The sequence below is a fragment of the Acinonyx jubatus genome, chromosome E3 (assembly GCF_027475565.1).
Source record: "Acinonyx jubatus isolate Ajub_Pintada_27869175 chromosome E3, VMU_Ajub_asm_v1.0, whole genome shotgun sequence".
Lineage (NCBI taxonomy): Eukaryota > Metazoa > Chordata > Mammalia > Carnivora > Felidae > Acinonyx > Acinonyx jubatus.
Genome location: NC_069398.1, coordinates 37715037 through 37735240, shown reverse-complemented (window position 1 = coordinate 37735240; position 20204 = coordinate 37715037). Strand labels below are relative to the sequence as shown.

General features: G+C 56.9%; 2 protein-coding genes across 11 annotated transcripts in view; one reads left to right on the top strand and one right to left on the bottom strand.

Annotated features, from left to right (window-relative positions):
* CRAMP1 (cramped chromatin regulator homolog 1) overlaps nt 1-13564 on the bottom strand; it is a 57138-nt gene extending 43574 nt beyond the window's left edge. Inside the window, exons 1-3 of one of the 2 annotated variants that reach the window (XM_027043643.2) lie at nt 13244-13564; nt 10770-11122; nt 1061-1263 (exon numbers count right to left, since the gene is read on the bottom strand). In XM_027043643.2, the coding sequence (XP_026899444.2) occupies nt 1061-1263; nt 10770-11121 (555 nt within the window). In that variant the 5' untranslated portion in view covers nt 11122; nt 13244-13564. Of the gene's footprint in view, nt 1-1060; nt 1264-10769; nt 11137-13243 lie in introns of those variants that run through there. The other variant, XM_053213704.1, reaches the window with a different exon arrangement.
* A 1010-nt stretch (nt 13565-14574) lies between these two features.
* The window catches only part of IFT140 (intraflagellar transport 140), a 79991-nt gene continuing 74361 nt past the window's right edge, over nt 14575-20204 (top strand). For 2 of the 9 annotated variants that reach the window (XR_008294732.1, XM_053213694.1), the window contains exons 1-4: nt 14575-15254; nt 15921-15987; nt 17690-17896; nt 19305-19482. Coding sequence is in view for 8 of the 9 variants with exons in the window: in XM_053213694.1 (XP_053069669.1) it covers nt 19336-19482 (147 nt within the window). In the remaining variant the exon portion in view is untranslated. The other 7 variants (XM_053213690.1, XM_053213687.1, XM_053213688.1 and 4 more) reach the window with 7 other exon arrangements.

Below are 20204 nucleotides of genomic sequence, written 5' to 3'. Positions count from 1 at the left end.
TTTATAAAAACAGTGAGCACGCAAGCCGGTTTGTTCGCACGTGAAGTAGAATGTTTTTAGGCGTTAACAGTATACCGAGCAAAAAAACTATAACGTACCACGAAAAGGTACTTGAGATTAGTAAAGAGGGTATGTCTGGGGCGCCTGGTGGCTCAGTCGGCGGAGCGTCCAACTTCGGCTCAGGTCACCATCTCATGGTTCATGAGTTCGAGCCATGCTGACTCAGGTCATGATCTCACGGTTCCTGGGTTTGAGCCCCTCATCGGGCTCTGTGCTGACAGCTCAGAGCCTGGAGCCTGCCTTGGATTCTGTGTCTCCCTCTCCCTCTGCCCCTCCCCGGCTCATGCGCGCGCGCGCGCGCTCTCTCTCTCAAAAATAAAGTAAATGTTGAAAAAAATTTTTTAATAAAAGTAAAAAGAGTATTCCATTACGGTTGCAAATATTTGGGAAAGCAAAACAGAGAAGTGAGAAAGGTTGGCAGGGAGCACAGTGGGGAGCACAGCAGGGAGCACGGCAGCCTCTCTTTGGACATTGGGGTTGGGAATGGGGTGGGGGCGGGGGGGGGGCAGCTTCTATTTTTAGGACTTTCCACTCTGTCCCAGGTCAGCTGTGACATCTCTCAGGGTTGAGCTGCCTGCTCTGACTGATGTGCCAAGTGTCCCCTTGTCCCTCCCTGTCAGGGACCGACCAAGCCTCCCGAGTCAGCCCACTCAACTGCACAGGGAAGACACAGGGACAGGACAGTGCTCTTCAGGAGAGAATGTTCCTGAGACAATGGAGAGACCCTTGGAAGAGAAGGAAAGGAATCCAACAGAGACGCTTCCTAACAACCACCTCACTCTTAACCGGCTGTTAAGGTCACACGGTGAGGACAAAGGGCGAGGTCCATGGCGGGGCATGGGTCTCGGGGACCCACGCCTGCAGCCCTCCAGGGGCTCCCCACCGAGCTGCTGAGCTAAGAGATCTGGTAGCCACGTGGCTAGCAAGGCAAAGGCAAACAGGGAAACGCGGACAGAGGCGAGAGGCTGGCCGTGCCGCCTGTCCTGGCCCCAGAGCTCACCTCATACAGCCCCTCGAAGAAGGTGTTCTTGTCCTCTGTGCTCCACGACTCCCACTGCCGCCGGGCCTTCTTGCCTTCTTCCTTCTCACCGCCTGATGACCCCAAGTTCCGGGAAGAGGAGCGGGAGCCCCCGGCAGGGGCGGCAGGGGCAGGAGGGGCGGCCCCAGACCCATTTCCGGACGACGATCCGCCACCGTCGGCTCCTTGGAGAGAAAGAACTATACAGTGATCTGTTCTGAAGGCTGCAGGGCTCGGGGACGCCCCGCGGCACCCGCGTCAAGGGTGGCGCCACACGGGACGGCACCTGGGACCCATCACTTGCCCGGTGGGGCTGTTCACCGATGACCTCATGCTGACCTGACCTGACTCCTTCCAATCTTTTTACGGAGAGCGAAAGCAGAACGAGGTTTCCGTGGACCCAATAAGAGAACACAACGTCCCCACCGGAGGCAGACCGCCCTTTGCCCCGTGACCTGAAAACACACGTCACATGTCACAGCGTCTCTCTTTCTCAGATGTGTCTGGGGTGAAGTAATTCTGGTCTTTCCAAACGAACGCAGTGAAATTCAAACTCAAGAAAACATTTAAGCATGTGTGAAATACCACCTTCTCTTAGAAACAACCCATACTTCAGAATGCAAATCACTTGATGCCTTTAAAGGAACCTTTAAAAGATCTCAAACTTCCACCGACAAAATCTGACATTCCAGAGTGACCGGACAAGCCCGCAGGTGCTCTGCCAGCAACAGTGACGAGTCCCGGGAACGCACACTGAACGGGAAGAGCACGGCGAAGTGTGACGGCTCGGCACTCCCGGGGGAATGCAGGCAATCCGCGAGGGGCAAGGGTCACCGATAGAACACGTTTACGACCTAGCCCACTCCTCCCACCTATCTGGCTCCTTCCTCAGAGAGAAGGGAAGCCCCCGCATACACCCACGATAGCCGGACTCTCCCCCAGGGACCTGCAGGACCATCGGTGGGGAGCAATGCAAACTCTCACCGGCTGGGGACGGGGGTAAAGTAAGACCATAAAGATAAAAGCACTTGGGAAAGCAAAAGCGAAACCAACGCTGAATATCGTGAAATGCTTTCCCGGTGAGATGATCGTAGGCTTGTCCAGGGAGGCCGCCTCCCCGCTCGCTCAGGCAGGGCCTCCCGGCGAGGCTACGCCCGCCTCACCCCCTCGACAGGCGTGTGCCTCCAGATCCGGGGCAAAGACGGGGCGTTCACAGCAAAGCACAGGACGTGCAAAACTTTAAGCCCACTGATCCATCTCCGCTGGCCAAGACTACCCTGGAGAAACACGAGGCGTGGAGTGGGGGTGGCCTGAGGGACGGGGGGAGGCAGGGCCACTGCGCACCAAGAGGTCTGCCGGACCGCGGCTCCGTGTCGCTGTGCCGAAATAAGGAGCATTTTCCCCACGAGTCAGTCCCCAGAAAGCAGAATGCGTTGTCACACATGCAGAAAGATCACGCGGCTACGCAGAATGGCTGGGATTGTCTCACGTGGAAAAGTGTGCCAAAGTTCAGGGACTTCAGAAGCCAACAAGACTGGGGCCCAGAAACCGCCGTTCGTCACCGCTGCCCTGTCCAAGTCACTGCCGCTACCACGAGAGACCCTATACACACGCTATTGAAAACTCAATAAAACACAAAACTCATATCCTCGGTCACACCAGCCACGTTTCTAGCGGTCAGTGTCCCCAAGTGGCTAGTGGCCCCTGTGCGAGACAGCACAGACTACTTCTACCGTGGCAGGAAGTGCCAGCGTGGTGTCCGGGAGCTTGATGCCCACGGTCCCAAGCACGCTGTCGGAGGGGAAGACACAGTGAGGGTTTCCCAGCGCGGCCCGTGTGCCTGCCACTCATTGCGCCGCCCACGCGCACAACAGAACCGTCCCCCGGGCGTCCTCCCTCCTCCCAGGGGGCTGAGGGTGTGCGCCACGCACATCTGACTTTGTCCATTCCTCACCAAACCAAACCCAAGATGTGACCTAGCGAACAAACCCAACATCCCCCAGGACGTCTCTGACAGGCGGCGACCTCCGAGCACACCTGCCGGGACACCTGGCTTCACACCACGCCCTGTAGAGCCGGAGGCGCTTCTCCCGCGAGGGCACTGACACCCTGAAACCCAGGCACTCGTGGCTGATTCTGGAGCCTGTAATTCCTGAGGTGTAGCGACCCGAGGAAGGGCTGGCCGATCGCCCCTGCGCCACCCACAACAAAGGATTTCAGAGTCCTTTTCAACCTGTGGCGAAACGCTCGCTTAGCTCTTTTTCCAAAACAAGAGCGACCCGCCCGGCAGGCCAATCGGTGCACCCGGGCCGCCGGCTCCGCCAGCCCACACCTGGCGCTGGGCTGCGTGTGCTTGGAAGTCACACGCGCGTCTCTGCGGTCTACGACGCGGGCAGCCCACCAGCTCTCGCGACAGGTCCCCGATCACGGTGCCGGGGAGACTCCAGACCAGGGGAGCGAAGCCTGAAGGCCAACAGGACCGAAGCGCTTCCGAGCAGAAAGGAACCTCAGGGACAGAGCGCAGAGTAAAGCGAACGTCTGAACGTTCTTGTTCAACAAACGAAGCAAATCACGCCAAGTAACCATTTCTAATGTTTGCTGACCATCAGTCGAGACCTCGACTGCTTCATGAAAGTCAAGTAGAATCGCACAGCTTCATCGGGAGAGGACATGCTGTCTGGCCCATCCCCCAAATTCCAGCTGAGGACGGAGGGCGCCTCATCCCGGCTCATTCAAGCCCTCAGCTGCGGGCAGAAACAAGACGCAGGAGCAGAGACACTGTGGCAGACCGTGACGCTGGGCCCCCGGGAGACACCACCCCCAGTGCAGAAACATTCAGATGCCAAGAGCGACGCATGAAGGAGGAGAGGGAAGCCAGCGAGGACAGAGGGGAGCTGCCGCAGGGGGAAGAGAAGACCGCCGTGAGCAAGACCAGGTTGGGTACGGGGGCTTTCTCAGGGCTGGGAGTGGATGCGCGCAGAGGACCAAGGCCCACGCCCCAAGCGAGGCCACAGAGAAAGCGAGAGCCTGAGAGACGAGAAGTCAGCGTCCAAGAAACCTGGAGGGAGGGGCCCCGTGTGGCTTAGCCGGTTTGAGCCTCCGACTTCGGCTCAGGTCAGGATCTCATGGTTCGTGGGTTCAAGCCCCGCGTCGGGCTCCGTGCTGATGATGTGGAGCCAGCTCGGGATTCGCTCTCTCTCCCTCTCTCATTGCCCTCTCCTACTCACGCTTTCCCTCTCAGAAATAAATAAAAACACTTAAAACTCAAACAAACAAACCTAGAAAAAAAATGTACAAGAGAAGGATCCCAACGGCGAGGTCGCAGGAGGCAAGAACAGGCTCTGACCTTTCTGTGCCCAGGCCTGGCACCGGGCCTCACAGCGGACGCTTGACGAGAGCTGGGGCACCGCAGGAGAGCAGGTCAGAGGCCCCCCGCCAGGCCCCGAAGCCCAGTGCCTCCAGAACAGAGCCCACCCTCCCTCTCAACCTGCTTCTGTGCCCCAGTCCTCCAGCTGCCCAGGGGCCGCCCAGCTTCTCCCCGTTCCCAGGCCAGCCCTGTGCCACCCCTGAGTGAGACAACTTTAACGGCCTCCTCCCCCGTCTCCAAATCATCAACCCTGGCCACGGCCTGCCCTCCAGAGCGTGCACCTGACAAATGCACAAGTGCGGCCAGGGTCTGCCGGCTGTGGCGGCCCAATCCCCGCCGGGACGAGCTAGGCCTTCTGCCTCCTGCATGTGCCCCCCCTCCCCCCGCCCCGGACCACGTCTCTGCAGGAGTCCAGGGCACCATCACTCACGCCCCTCACGTCACCGGAACGGGAGACGATGCCCGCCTTCCGAATGGGAACACTGAGGCACAGGGACAGTGGCCTGGCAGGCACACCACAGTGCAGCTGCTTGGACCAGGAAAGGAGTGTGGATTTCTACGGCACCTTTACAGCGCGTTCGAACGCTTTACTCCTTTCTGTCTTCACAGTGTGCGGTTATTATCCACATTTCAGAAACGGGGAGACCGAGACTCCAAAAGCACGAAAGCCCCGAGGCCTCTGGGCAGCTAGAACCAAGCCTCTTATTCCAAACCCCGGCATCCTCCCCTCGAGCCACACAACACCATGGTGGCTGACGCCCGCGTCACAGATGCTTCTGTATTTTTACTACACACCGAGCTGAAAAATCCACGGATTTCAGGACAGAGGAAACTTGACCTCGACATCCTTCCCTCAGCCTACGACGCAAAAAGGAACAGACAGGTTCAATGACATGCCCAAGCTCACGCGGCAGTCAGCGGCAAGAGTTAGGACTGGGGAGCACGTGTACCGCTGAAAACAAAACCGTGGGACGTGACCAGGTAAGACACAGAAGACGCACTAACTCGCTATCCTCGACGTTTCCTTCTGAGTCTGGGGAGCCTCCTTCCAAAGGTATGAACGCGGAGACTGGCAGAAGACCCGCACCGCGAGGTGCTGCGTAACGTCCCTCGAGGGGGACTCAGGCGGGCCACCCCGCACTTCGTCCACCCTCAGCTAGAAAGACGGTCCAGTGTCCGCGGACGGAAGCGCGTCTCCAGGCACCGGAACGCTTCCTCGTGGCCTGGGTCTGTGGTGAGAGGGGACGGGGATCTTTCAGAGGCCGAGCATGACACACGCCGGTCCGTTCACCTGGCCGCCTCCGGTCACAACATGCCACGGTCGAGACAGGGGCTGCTTCTGTGCCCCTCGTAGCACACGCCCTCCACGTCCGACACTACAGCGGCCAGGCTCACTCTTAGAGCCCAGCCGTGACTGAGGGGACGCCCTCGCCACCAAGGCCGGAAGGACGAGGGGGAACAAAGCCATTCCCGGGCAGGGCGTCGTGTCAGCAGACGTGGCGCACGCCGGTCTTCCGCAAGCTGCTCGCCTCCACCAGGACGCCTCCCTCCTGCTCGGCCTTTGCCGGGTCTCCACAGAGTGCAAGGGACACCGCAGCTGTGCCGTCGGAGCCCCTGCGTGGGGTCCCCGCCTCCGAGACTTCCTCTTCCATGAGCCGAAGGTGACCTGGACCCGCACGGTCCTGGCGCGTGTCCCGGGCCCCGCCCGCAGCGTCTGCCGCGTCTCCAGCCTCCACACGACACCCAGCCTCGACCTCAACGCGCCCTGGGCTGGTCTCCCTCCAAGGCACACGAAACATACGCCTTCTTCAGCGAATGACGAGATTTTCTGCAGGTAACTCTCAAGACCCCAGGCAAACACGACACCCGAGAATCTCTTCGGCCTTTCTCACGTCAGTCTTCGGCGCTAACGCTGCGGTCACGCGAGGTAAGATGCTTGCGCACGCCACCGCCCACGACAAAGCTCGTTGTCGCGTTTCCTCTGTTCTCTTTACCACTTCGTGTAACCCAAAACGAGACATGGTGTACAGCGTAAAACAAAAATCCTACGGAATCCTCGGTGGGCCAAGGGCAACTCCACAAGCGGGTGCCATAGAAATGGTAGTTCTGATGTTAACAGCCAGCGAGGTGTTTGAAAATCAGCTCCACCTTCCAGCCAACACTCGGATGTTGCCTTATCTACTCGCCTATGCTCTCTGTCCGCCGCTTCAACGTGAAGCCAGTGCAGTCTGTATGACCCTGAATTCAGTCTTTCACGGAGAGCCCCTGGGCTACGGGTGTTTTCCTCTCTATCCCGCACAGCTTCCTCAGGGCCCAGAGTTGAGGTGGCCAGGGACGCAGGTCTCCTGACCCGACGTGCGGTCGGGGGTCACAAAGCAGCACCGTGTGTCAGGGCTACCGTGTCTTCTACAATGTGCCGCACCACATGGGGCACAGGGGGGAACACCCCGCCTTCCTCCTCCTCTTCTCCCCAAGAGGTCTGAGAGCTCTTGGCAAAGCCTGGTATCCCTGCCCAGGCAGCCGCGGTGGGCTCCGTACGGTCATCACTGAAATTTTTTTTTTTTTTAATTTATCTGTTTGAGAGACACGGAGAACCAGCAGGGGAGGAGTAGAGAGAGGGAGACAGAGGATCCGAAGCAGGCTCTGAGCTGTCAGCAGACAGCCTGAGGCGGGGCCAGAACTCACAAACCACGAGATCGCGACCTGAGTCAAAGTGGACACTTAAACTACCGAGCCACCCAGGCGCCCCGCCGCCGCACCTGGTTTTATTAAACGTCACTTACCGACTGACACTGGCCACAAGAATCCCAGGCCTGGGGCCTGACCCAAGAGCCCGGGAAGCAACAACACGAGCGACCGGAGCAGATGAGAAGCAAAGTGCCAGTGCCGATGGACAGAAAGGCCCCAGGGGGAGGGGCGCACTCTGACCACGCCCTGCGCAGGGCTCTCCCAGAGGCCCACACACACAGAGCTCCACCGACTTCACGGAACCTACCTTCCAGAATGCTCTCTTGAAACACAGAGGACCCACGTCCAGACTGCAAGCTGACCCCTTCATCCCTCAACATTACCTTAAGGTGGCTTTCACCACTATCTCAGCCGACCCATTCGGAAAGTAAAGAACCTAACGTTTGGTCCACTGAAGGGACCTCCGTTTGTCCCACAGCCGAACCGGCCCCACAGCAGCTCCGGGGGTAGAACCTGGGTCTCCCGACTGCCGGCTCACCTCTCTTTCCGGTATGGTATTCGTCTCCCAAAGGCTGACCCCACTGGGGTGGCAGAGCCCACATGATGTCTTCTAAAAACACCTAGAAGCTATGAGTAGCCCACGGTTTGTGCAAAACATACATAAGTTCTGCACAGGGATTTGCTGATTCCCTCAGAACGAGCACAGAGAAACCAGGTGACACAGCCCAACTGTGGAGCCCGCACTTTCATGACCAGCCTGCCCGCAGGTGGGTGGAAGGAAGGGTCTTGGGCAGGGAGCAGGGGAGAGGGAGGGCAGCAGTGGAAAGCGAGAGTCTACTCTGCACCCACCTCAACTGGCCCGACAGGGCGGGTAGCAGCTCACGGGCGTTCCTGGGACCTCTCTCTCCCCCTCCCCACAGGTGACACCTGCCCGTGTCCACCTGCCCAGCCTCTCTAGCTCCCTAACCTCAAAACTATCCACATTTCCTGTAACAGAGGCGTTGGGAGATTCTTAACGACTTACACCAGGGCTTAGCGGTGATATTTACTGCACCGAGGCAGACGCTGGCGTTATCTCCGTTCACAAAGAAACCAAGCCTCCGAGAGAGAGACAGGTTTGCTCAGTCACCCACATCGCGAACTGGCCAAAGGCGGAAGAGCCTCGAGAGCTCTGTGTCCTCGACCTGGTTCTTACAGATATGTGAATTCTGGGTTTCAGGCTCAAACACATCCTTGGTTTGCGGCTTACCTTCCGCTTAGGTAGAGCACGTCATTCAAACAACAAACTTCAGTTTCTGCGCCCATTTGACACTGAAGTAACAGATACGAGATGCCCAGCACCTAGGTGCTAAATCCTGACCTTTAGAATTCAAAAAGAATTTCATGCAGGATCGTGCTAGAAAGTCACTGTTTGTTGAAGTTGACAAAACACAGTCCTCTTGGAGAGCAAGAAAACAGCACTGCAGACAGCAATCCAGGGGGACTTCCTTCCCTCCACAAGACCGTCCCCCCCACACTCACCGCAAGCTTCGCACGCCTGTCTGCAAGCTATCGGCCAAAGAACCGCCAACAACCAGACGAATGGAAATCTCATTTTTTGAAAAAACTAAAAAACGCTAGGACTGTTCATTTCCCCCTGGATCTGTGCTCCACACCCCAGGTGGAGATTTCCACAATCTGTAAGACAGATGCCCCTCTAAGAAGTGTCTGCAAAGGTTACGGGGCACACAGTCAGAACCTGACCTTTGCTGGCTGCTAATGGAGATGATAAGCAAGCAGAGGTTCCTGAGACACATGGCGGGGCACCGTGAAGTGTGGAGCCAACACCAGACCCCACCAGGAAACTCCAGGCTCAACCTTCCCTGTGAAGCAAAGCAGACATGCTTCCTACTCCTCTCCTAAAAGCCACCATTACGGTTTGACTTTACTCTCACTCCAGGAAATATCAGCTTGCTAAAATAAGAAAGTACGTAGCTCCCAAGAAGCACATATCCTGACAAGCTTCCATTTTCCTAATGAAAAGTCGATCGCCACTCAGAGCCACACTCTGGGACAAGAACCGATGTGATGTGAGGCTCCTCCAGGGGCCCTTCTCCGTCGGAGCCACACTCTTCTGGGCAAACGAAAGCAAACCTCCCCTCATCACCTGACGGCTGTGAGTCTAACCACACACCGAAGCCAGAGCGCCGCGGCACCTGACGCACAGCTGGCCATTTACAGGTGACCAAGGGCTTTCACTCGGCCCGTCGCACGTGAGCAGCCACCACTGTGCCTGGTTTCTCAGGGGAGTGGGCGCCTCTCTCTGGCAGATTCAAGAAGCCAAACAAGCAGATGAAAGGTCAGAGGGCCAAGTTGGCAAGGCCCTGAGCTCCACCAGGGCTTCTGAAGCCACAAACCATTGACGGCATCCCAGGGGCTGAGCTGACTTACACACCTGTAACCAGGAGCGGAAAAGCTATTTGGTTTACACAACAAATAAAGCAAATTAACGTTTTCCTAATTAACTGACAACTCTCACACCAACGTAAACGTATGTGACCCAAGGTTTAATTTCTGAAACGTGCCAAATTACCGCACACTTACAACTTTACTTAAACCCAATCTACCAAAAACAAAAATTTGGTAAGGCCAGGATGATTTCAGAGGCCGGCCTCCTCAGATGAGGACAAGGCAGAACTCTGCTGAATCGTACACATTTGGCACACGTCTCCAAAGTGGGTTCTTTCTCCGTTGGTTTCTGAAATCTTTCCTTCTGAAGATGATCAGGTCCGTCTAACAAATTGCACTTACCTTTTCCCAAGGAACTAAACATAAGGCTTTTTTTCCTGAAAAACTCATTGGAACTTTGTTCCATTTGCTACCTGTAAAAGTGCTGCAGACTCGGCCTCGAAGGAAAAGGACGTTAAGAGCAGCTCTCTTACAGAGAAAAGCGGTACACGACGGAGAATGAACACAGCAGCAGCAGCACCACGGCGTGGCTCTCCTCCTGGTTCTGGAAGGGACCCTAGCGAAGCTGCACTCCTGTCCATCGGGCCAGAACACGGGGCCAACACCGCAGACGGTAGGTACGTCCCAGGCCGCAGATGTTCTCACTACCTCCTGCCCCAGGGGACAGCCTTTCGTGGCGCCCGGTGGAAAGTCTAAGGGCTGCACCCCCGTGTCCTCAGCACTTTTGAGCCTAGACTACAGGAGACAGGGAGCGATGGGCCCAAGTCAGAGTCTGTGATCCGTCACTTTTGGCTCATCATATGAGTTTCAAAAGCCCACTCCTTTGTTGTACGTCCACCAGCTCGTGTCCAGGAAAGAGACATGGTAGGTATTTCGCCTTTCCCCTCCCAACTATTGTCTGTGGTTTAAAGAGCCCACCGTGTAGGTCACCGAGGCTGCTCTACCAGGAAAACCCCCCCAGACTCAGGAACCCATTGTACTTGCCCAGAACACATACTCACTGCCTCTTCCCGGAGTTTCAGCACGGAGAGCAACAGCCTCTTGGGAGGAGAAAGGGGGCACGTCCCCTGCCCAGTGCCACCTGAAGTGAGCGGCAGCGCGCGCGGGGACGCGGGCGGGGGTCCCTCTGAGCCACCCCCCCACCCCCCGGGGTCCGGGGCACACCCTGGAGGAGCGGGGGTCTCCTACCTTTTCCTCGCGGCCCCGAGCCGCCGGCGCCGCCGCTCCCCCCGGCGCACGACGAGTCCTTCCTGAGCCTCTTGCTCTGCGGCCTGACGCTGGACCGGAGGAAGTGGTGCTGGTCCTGCGGGCAGGCGGGCGGCGGGGACGGAGCCTGCGGGCCGCCCGCGGGCGCAGGGGGGCCGTCGCCGCCGTCCCGGGGGGTCCTGGCGTCCCTCTTTGTGCCGCCGCTCTCCTCGGCCGCGTCCCCGCCGCCGGGCCCCTCGCCCTCCAGCGAGTCCTCCTCGGCCGACCGCTTGCCCAGCCGCTTGAGCCCGTCCTCCCCGCTGCCGCCGCCGCCGTCTCCCAACTTCACTGTCATCCTGGCGGGGCAGGGGAGGGGACCCCGGTGAGGCGCGCGCCCGGCAGCCTGCCCGAGAAGTTTAGCGCACCGATGCCCTCTCAACATGGCCGCCGTTGTTTGTTCCCGATCCCCTCCCGGCCGCCCGCCGCCGCCGCCGCCGCCGCCGCCGCCCGGCCCGGCCCGGCCCCCGGCCCCCGACGCCGACCCCGGCGAACGGCGGCCGGCAGGCGCGGAGGCAGCGGGGCTGGCGGTCCGGGGGGCCGCGGCCGGACCGCCCTGCCCGCGCGGCGCCCCGGCCGGCGGGGTCGTGGGGTGGGGGTGGGGAGGGCCGGGGACGGCGGGCCCCGGAGGAGTTCCCGGGGTCCCGGGGCCGAGCCCCGAGCCACCTACCCCGTGGGGCCGCGACTCATGGCCTGCGCGGCGGGCGGCTCGCGCGCCGGCGTCTCCCAGAGCCGCCCCAGCCTCGGCGCCCGCGCCCCCGACCCCACCCCTCCCCGCCCCCAAAACGCGCGGGGCTCCGGGCCCGCGCACCTGCCCCACACGCCGCTCCCCAAAGTTGGCCCCGGAGCGGGGGCGAGGGGCCCGGATCCACCCCGCCAGGGGAGAGGCGCGGGCTCGCCTGCGTGCACAGGGGACTCCATGGTGGCCCGCGGCTGCCGGTCCGCCTGCTTATTTTAAAACACACGTAAAGAATAAGCTCGGGGTTTCTGGGAATCTTGCTTCCTAGGGTGGGAGGTGTGTGCTGCTGCCGAGATTTACGAATTAAAAATGCTTCTACAACAAAGGAGCCTGGGGCATGGAACAGGTTGGAGCCACCAGTGAACGTGACATCCGCAGACACGTCCAGATCCAAATGCAAGAATGGGCAGAAGACGGGGTCGTGTAAAAATTCTCGACAACCGTTGATAAAACCCTCGCATTAACTTTGTTACCCGCGGCAGTGTGAAATGTCAACCACAGAACTGAGGACCCTAAAAATGTGCGCAAGCCCGAGAAGCAGATCCGCTCAAAAACTGAGTCAGGATCAGGTAGCATCACATTATAAGCCCCAAAAGGGTCAGTAATGTGTACCTGTGATAAAGCAAGAAAGATGAAAATTAAATTCCTCAACAGGTGATGATACTATGTCCAAACTGTTTGACATCCTCAACAAAGCTGCTGAGAATGGAAACGCTTCGTTCAAAAGGGAAAAGACAGCAAGGCATCCAGGCTATGGGTGAAATACAGGAATAGGGGCAATGGTCTCTCACTGAAACATTTAGAGAAGAGTAAAAATCATAGCAAAAAATCATAGTAACACTTCCCACTGCTCCGATGTATTGTCACAAAATGATCTGTGCCAGTTTTCATCTGCTGGAATGGGTCTTACAAATTATTCGAATTTAAGGAATGACAGTTAAAAAAACAAATACAAAAAAAACCTGCCAAAGAATAAAACCATACAGGGCAAACACCCAAACTTTTTAGAGGACTTCACTGCACAGCACTTAAGGCGACCTATTTCTCAACCTATCGTTTGTACCTAAGAAACCTGGGAATACCCCAAAGGGCCTTTCTCTGGGTTATTATGCGGAGAAACCCACTCCCAGGGACCTTTTATCCCCAAAACTACCCACAGTCAAGCCAGGCAGGACCCACGCAGGGCATACACCGGCCACAACACAACAGACTTGCCTGTGTGCCTGGCTGAATACAGGGAAGACCTGAACGCACAAGGACACGGCTTCTCAGAACCAAAAGGATATTGACACATTTCACAGTTTTCCCCTACAGGAAAAGGAAACCACGGGGATGGAATCCTTTGACCGAAAACCTCCAACGCTACTTCCTGACCGTTCGCAGCGGTGGAATCACCTCAAGCGAAAAATCCCGACTCGACATCGTTTTGTCAGGCTTCGGGAAGGAAAAAGCAAAAGCCTCCCTCCCGGGCCGACTTCTGGCTGCACACAAAGAGCGCTGTCACCGCGCCACTCCTCGGTCCGGACTCCGCCGGGCCACCCCGACGGAGTACCGCGTGCGTAAGCACCGACGCGAGGGCACAGGCCGCTTCTCCCGCAGCCCCGCTCCACCTGGGGCCCGGGCCTCGCCATGACAGGCGGTCGGGGCGGCCCACCCCTCCCGAACCCCGGCCCCCGGTCACCTTCTTCATCAACGCCTCGCAGCGGCCTGGCTTCGCGGGCTCCCCGGGGGCCTCCCGGGCGCCCGCAGAACCGGCCGGGCCGGGCAGCCCCGGCCCCCGAGAGCCCGCTGCACAGAAGCCGCGACGTCGATGTGGTCTTCCTGCCTCGGAAGCAGTTGCCCGGGGGCCCTCGCCCCGGCACGTCCCCTCCGCGGCAGGCGAGCGGCTGACGAGGCTGCGGGCGCGGGTGCTGCCGCCTCTCAGCTCCCGGAGGCCCGGCCCGCCGCGCTCAGCAGCAGTTCCGGCTACGGCAGCCGGCGGAGACGGCGGGCACTGCGCGCGGGGCGGGGCGGGGCGGACGGCGCGCGGGGCGGGGCAGGGCGGGGCGACGCGCGCGGGGACGAGCACGCCCGAGTTTCCAGCGGGCGCGCCCCCCTAGGGGCGCTGCCATTGGCCAGCAGCCGGCGCGCGCGCTTGCACGTACGGACGCTGGGAGGGGGCGCGGGGCGGGCCTGCGACGCTGGTAGTGTTGTGACGCCGGCCTCGCGGCCGTGCGGGCCAATGCGTCTCTCCGGATTGGCGGGTAGACAGCCAATAGGGCCAGCGCCCTGGCTGTGATTGGCCGGAGCCGTGTTGACGGATGCGTGAGAAGTAAACGCCGCCTCAGCTCAGAGTCTTGAATCCGGCGCGAACCGGGTTTTTGACGACAAAGTATACAAATGCAATTGAGTGAGATAAATACGCCCTTTATTAGATCGAGTGTGTGCTTTTGAAGTTTCTTAGTGCAGTGGATGGCGCTGGGCACGTGGGTCATATTTCTTCGTCCTGGCGATAAAGGAGTGTGTTCTAAATTCTCGCGTTTATTACGGAAGAGAGGATAAGCGGGGTGGTGTTCGAGGGTACAAACCTGGAAGGAGCAGCGTATGAGTCGTAGAGCTCTAATGCACAATAAGACGGATGCAGACGATAATATTGTACTTAGTTACGTCATATGACCGACGTCGCTACAGCCGCCACATAACATGAATGCATCAAAGTAACACGCAGTACACCTTAAACCTACAGTGTCTCATGTCAGGGTTTTTTTTTTCCCCCAATAAATGTTTTTGTTTCTGAAAATGACGTCTTTAAAAACGGCATATTCCTTGTACCTATGTGATCCAGCACCTATCCTGTCGGATCCAGTAGTATCTGCATTTTCCTTTTATTGTTTTCACTTAATGTGGACTTTGCTGTAGCAATTTTTTTTCCCTTTAACGACATGACTTTGCTGTGTTGTTCAAAGTTAATTTCCAAGTTTAAGCACGCCTGACCGAAAAGGCCAGGGCGCACGTTCTAGTGCCTTTGGGAATGCAATCTGCCGCCACGAGTCACATTGGTTTCTAATGGGATGAAGCCATAGGTACCCTTGGCTACCATTTTCTCGCCAAAGGAGTCCATACGGCCCCCAAAGCGTTGCATGCACATCAAGTATTACGTCGAATCAATCGGCTTTGCTCAGAAATCCTCTTGAACCACACCCTCCTCCTTGAGATGAGACAAAGTAGAGCCCAGCAAACGGTGTGCGGTCCCAAAGACCGAAGAAGATGAACCGAAGAGAATCTTAAGGAAGATGGCGTTCCGTTTCTCCTCCACACTGTCAGCTGACCAACCCGTTTATTAAGATGAAACTGCAGGAGCCGGTCCCAACAGGCTTTGCATCCTCATCACACCTATAAAAATGTCACCCGCTTCCCTTCTCTGCGCAGCACAGGCAAATGCTGGCCTCCTAGCTCCCCTTTCTGAGCTGGCGTTGTTGGTTGTGAACTGCGACGGGGACAAAATGCCCCGCAGGACCGCGGAGCTGGCCGCCGGCGGGGACCCGCCAGGGACTCTTGCCCTTGGCGCCTCACGAACACTCTCGACCGTATTCGGCTCTTTCCGGCCTCTCGAGGCGCTTCGGGTGGCCTCGGCTTCCGCCGCTCTCACGTTCGGCAGTTTCCGCGTTCCGCGCGCAGCCGTTGTCCGGGCAACGCGCTGCGGCTCCATGGAGGTGAGTGGGGTCGAAGGGCGAGGGCTGCGAGCCGCCGGGTAGGGGCTCCGTGGCGGTCTGGGGCGGGGGAGCGGGGCGATGACGAGCCGGGCCAGACCCCAGTCCCGCGGACCCCCGGGCCATTTTCCTCCGGAAACCGGGCCTCGGCCGAGCGGGTCGGGTCGGGGTCGGCGGGAGCTGGGCGCGGCGTCCGAGGTCAGCACGCGATGATGGCCACAGCGGGCGCAGTCCGGGCTCCACCGAGGGCCGCGGGGCGGGACGAGCCCCCGGCGGGGCCCGGGAGGGGAGGCGGGCGGCGCCGGCAGGGCTCCCGGGACCCCCGCGGGACGGGGTGGGGGTTAGAAAACCGCCCCTATGCGCGGCCGGTCGGCCTTCGCGTGCAAGGCCTGCGGCTGTGACCCTGAACCGTCTGCGGTGAGGGGGCGCCGGCTGGGTGGCCGCGAGTGCCCGCGCCCCTGCATTCTGCCGCCGCCCCCCAGAGCCTCCCCCCGCCCCCCCTCGCTGCTCAGTCAGCCTGCGCACCCCGAACCCCCAGCTGAGCCGGGCGCCCCGAGGCGGTGGTCCGCGGCAGGGACTGGCGTCGGACAGGAGCAAATCGCTTAGAACTAACGGAATTTGCTTCTTTTCCTCAAAGTTTGTACATTTGCCACTTTGTTGTTGTTCTAGAGGCCCTGAGTTTAAGGAAAGGAAGTGCGCTTGTTTGCGAACTGATGCCACTGATCGGTGTCGTTAGGTAAGGATAATATTGTTAGTCACCTCTTCTTGTGTTTACCCTGGTAGCTTTTGTTTATGATCATGCAGATAATACCTCTTCGTAGTGGAAAAACGTTGAAACGCAGGTACAAGGAGGAATGGTGAGCAATCCATCACACTGGGTAAAAACGGACTCACCCACCTTGGCCGCTGTTTGCAATAAACCAGCAAGAGCAACTTCCCTTGCTAATCAATATCTTCATCGTATTCGCCTGGAGGGGGTGCTGTTCTCAGGGCTGGGGGTGCAGCCAGGGACTCCCACCTGCAGCAGGTAGAGAAGTCAGTCAAGCATACATTTGCAATAAAGTCTGAAGGACTTTGCAATGAAGGACCGGCCTGTGTGGGGACGCTGGAGAGAAGCCTAGAACAACCTGGTAGTGAAGTCAGAGAGGGATGGGGCTTCTGAATATCCAAAGGTGGAGTGTGGGGGAGGGAGTCTCCCAGGAAGTCCCAGGCAGGAAAAAGTAGTTTAAAGACCTGAGAGTGGGCCGCCTGGCTGGCTTAAGCCGACTTGGGCTCAGGTCATGATCTCACAGTTCCTGGGTTCGAGCCCCTCATGGGGCTCTGTGCTGACAGCTCAGAGCCTGGGGCCTGCTTGGGATTCTGTGTCTCCCTCTCTGTCTGCCCCTACCCCGCTCATGCTGTCTCTTTCTCTGGGTCAAAAATAAATAAAACGTTAAAAAAATAAAACCTGTGAGCACCCATGCTTATTCCACAGCGATGTTTGAGACCAAAAATACAGGGGAAACCAGGTTTTACCTCAAGTGCTGTGGTAACTCTTCCTTCAGTCTAACAAAATTAACGTGACTTATTTTTCAGAGCAATATTTTCACCAAGTAAACTTGTTAAACACGAGTACAAATTTGTCATAGCCCCAAATTTCCACCCTTGGTTGGCTGCGACACATGAAAACTCAAAAGCTTTCCTTTGCTTTAACGCAAACGTTTCCTTTCGTTTAAACGCCCCGATTTTTATGCGGTTTTTTTCCGTTGTACTGACTTCATTTGAAAGTGCATAAGGACAGTCGGAGCCCCGTCCGGAGTGGATGTCCCCTTTGTGATGGGGGGGGAGAGGTCTCTGGATCCTGCCCCTTCCCCTGACTCCGGCCCCCCACACCTCCCGCCCGTGCCTCCCTGCTCCACCAGCAGCCCCCAGCATGTGTTCCTTACTCCATGGCAGTGAGAACACCACCTCAGAAAGTGTGCCTGTGTTTCGGACTCAGTATATACTCAGAAGAAAAGGGGGAACGTTTGATACGTGACTGTTCATTTGTACCTTCGTGCATTTAGCTTCTTCCTGAAATGGGTTTCCTTCTCTAAATCCAAGCTGAGACTTCGAGGCTTCCTCTGATAGAATTATTGTTGCTGCGAAAGCAAATGGCGTAGTCCATTCTCCACTCCGATGGTAGAACATCGCAGCATCCATTTTTTTTAACACCATTTTTTTTTCTTGTGGCTAAATATACGTAATATAAAGTCTACCATTGTAATTATTTGCGTGTATACAACCGGTGACATTAAGCACATTGACGTGTGGTGTAACCATCCCCACCAACCCTCTTCAGTATTCTTCATCTTCCCAAACAGAAATCCTCTCTCCATTAAACACTAGCTCCCCATCCCCCAGCGCTACAGGCCCTGGTACCCACCCTTTCACTTTCTGTCTCTTTGTGACTATGCTAGGTCCCTCCCAGAGGTAGAAACACACTGCATTCGATCTTCTGTGATTGGCTTATTTCGCTGAGCGGAATGTAACGTCTCCTATGTTCATCGATATTGTGACATGTCAGAATCTCAAGGCTGGTTCATTCTGTGTCCTGTATGTGCACCATATTGTGTTTCTCCATTCATCTGTCAAGAAACAGGGGTTGTTCCGTTTTTCTGACTACTGTGAATAGTGCTGCTGTGAACGTGCGTGTACAAGGATGTACCCGACCCCCTGCTTTCAGTCTTCCGGGTGTACACCCAGAGGTGGAGCTGCTGAACTCTGTGTTTGAGTTTTCAGGAACCACCATACCGTCTTCCGCAGCGTCTGCACCAGTTTGCACTCCCACCGGCAGTGCACGAGGGTTCTGATTTCCCCACATCTTTGCCAAGAGTTATTTTCTATCTTTCTGGTAACAGCCATTTTTTAAAAAATATAATTTATTGCTGCGTTAGCTAACATACAGTGTATACGGGGTGCTCTTGGTTTTGGGGGTAGATTCCCGTGATTCATCGCTTACGTACAACACTCAGCGCTCATCCCAACAAGTGCCCTCCTCGCTGCCTATGACCCATGTTCCCCTTCCCCCTGCTCCCCCATCAACACTCAGCTTGTCCTCTGTATTTAAGAGCCTCTTATGGTTCGTCTCCCTGTTTTTTCCCCTTCCCTTCCCCCATGATCTTAAGTTTCTCAAGTTCCACATATGAGGGAATATCTTTGTGATATCTTTGACTGACTTATTTCACTCAGCTTAATACCCTCCATTCCATCCACGTTGTTGCAAATGGCAGGATTTCATTCCTTCTCATTGCCAAGCAGTACGTCGTCTATGTAAACCACATCTTCTTTATCTGGTAACGGGCATGACGTTGAATACTTTTAAATGATAGCACACGAACCTGCAAATATTGTCTTATCTGCCAGTTAGCTGCCCCAGACTGACTCGAGGGTGTGAGAAGTGGGCAGCGGGACTGGCCAGTCACGCACCATCCCACCCTCCTGCGCGGGGCGGTATGCAAATCTTTTCCGGGAAAGAAAGACGTTAAGTCCGGAGAAAGAATCAAGTTCACCGTCCCTACTGTTGCTGTGGCTTCGTTTTCTCGATTCTCTAGCCAAGGAACCCTCTTGCCTTCTACTACCTGAGAGTCTGATGTTGAAGACAGCCGTGGTCTTCAGGCTTTATAGCAAATCGAATACTAGGTTTTTCTATATATTTCTGTGAAGCAGTTTCACTTCTATTTGGCTGGAGATTTTTGCTCAAAGGGCAGCTATGGAAATACAAATTGTCCTCCTTATGATTGGAATAAGGATGTCGTCTAGCCTGCCGGGCTTTACTTTATTGTTTTGATGGCAGTGTTTTATTCTTTCTGTCGTGCCTGGATCATTCCGGGTCCAATTTCTTGCTTATTGTACGCTTTCCCCCTGTTAGAGCTCTCTTCCACATAAAGTTGCCTGCATGGTCTTAAGGGGCCTTTGTCAGTTGCATCATGTTCCGATGTTGGCTTCATGATGCTTGTCCTTCCCGGTTCCTCGGATGGTCGCTGTCTTTGTTTTGTTCAAAGCCAACAGGACTTGGCCATCTTTCCCACGCAGGTTTGAGCCCTGACTTGGTCTGAGTGTCATCATGGCCCTCTATTTTGACCACCGAGTGGAAGCCCCGGACTCCGTTGGGTCTCCTTCCCACATCCACTGGCACCCTGTGCATCCGTTCCTGGCAGTTGCCTCCGTCAGCACGACCTCAGGAGGCAGCGTGGATGTGTACCTGGAACAAGTGAGTAGTAAGAAGCCACAGTACTGACTCCCAGAGCTCTGGCTCTTGTCTCCTCCTCTTCGTTCTCACGTATATGTGTGCACACGGGTGTGGGGGAGTGTGTGGAATGTGGGGTGTGTGTGTGTGTGTATCACATTTTCCTGGGGTTCAAACTCCCAATATTATAAAAGCCCTTCAGTGTGGACAGTTCTCTCAGCCCCGGCACTTAGGTTGGGGACATGGTTAGGAGTGTCTAGCAGATTCTACAGTCAGCCTGTGGCCTCTGACCAGAGCCAACCCCTCCGTGCATCTGTGCGTCCCGGTCCAGTCTCCTGTTGGCCACGTTGGCCATCGGAAGCTCTGCGGGTGTCCTGTGGCCGCCATAATGAATCCCCGTGAGCTGAGTGGCTTAAAACAAATCTGTCCTCTCACAGTCCGGAGGCCACAGTCTGAAATGAGGGCTCCTCAGGGCCACGCTGTCCCCAAAGACTCTGGGAGAGGACCATGCCAGCCCTCATCCTGGCTTCCGGCGGCCGCCTCTGCTTGTACCCACATCACTCCACTGCCATCATGTGTGTCTGTGTCTCTTTCCCCTTCTTGTAAGGACACCAGCCATTGGCTTCGGGCTCATTCTAATGACCTTTTCTTAACCTGATCATGTGCAGAGGCTCTATTTCCAAATAAGGTCGTGGCACAGGTACCGGGTCAGGACTTCAGCACATCTCTTTCCAGGATGGCTCTTT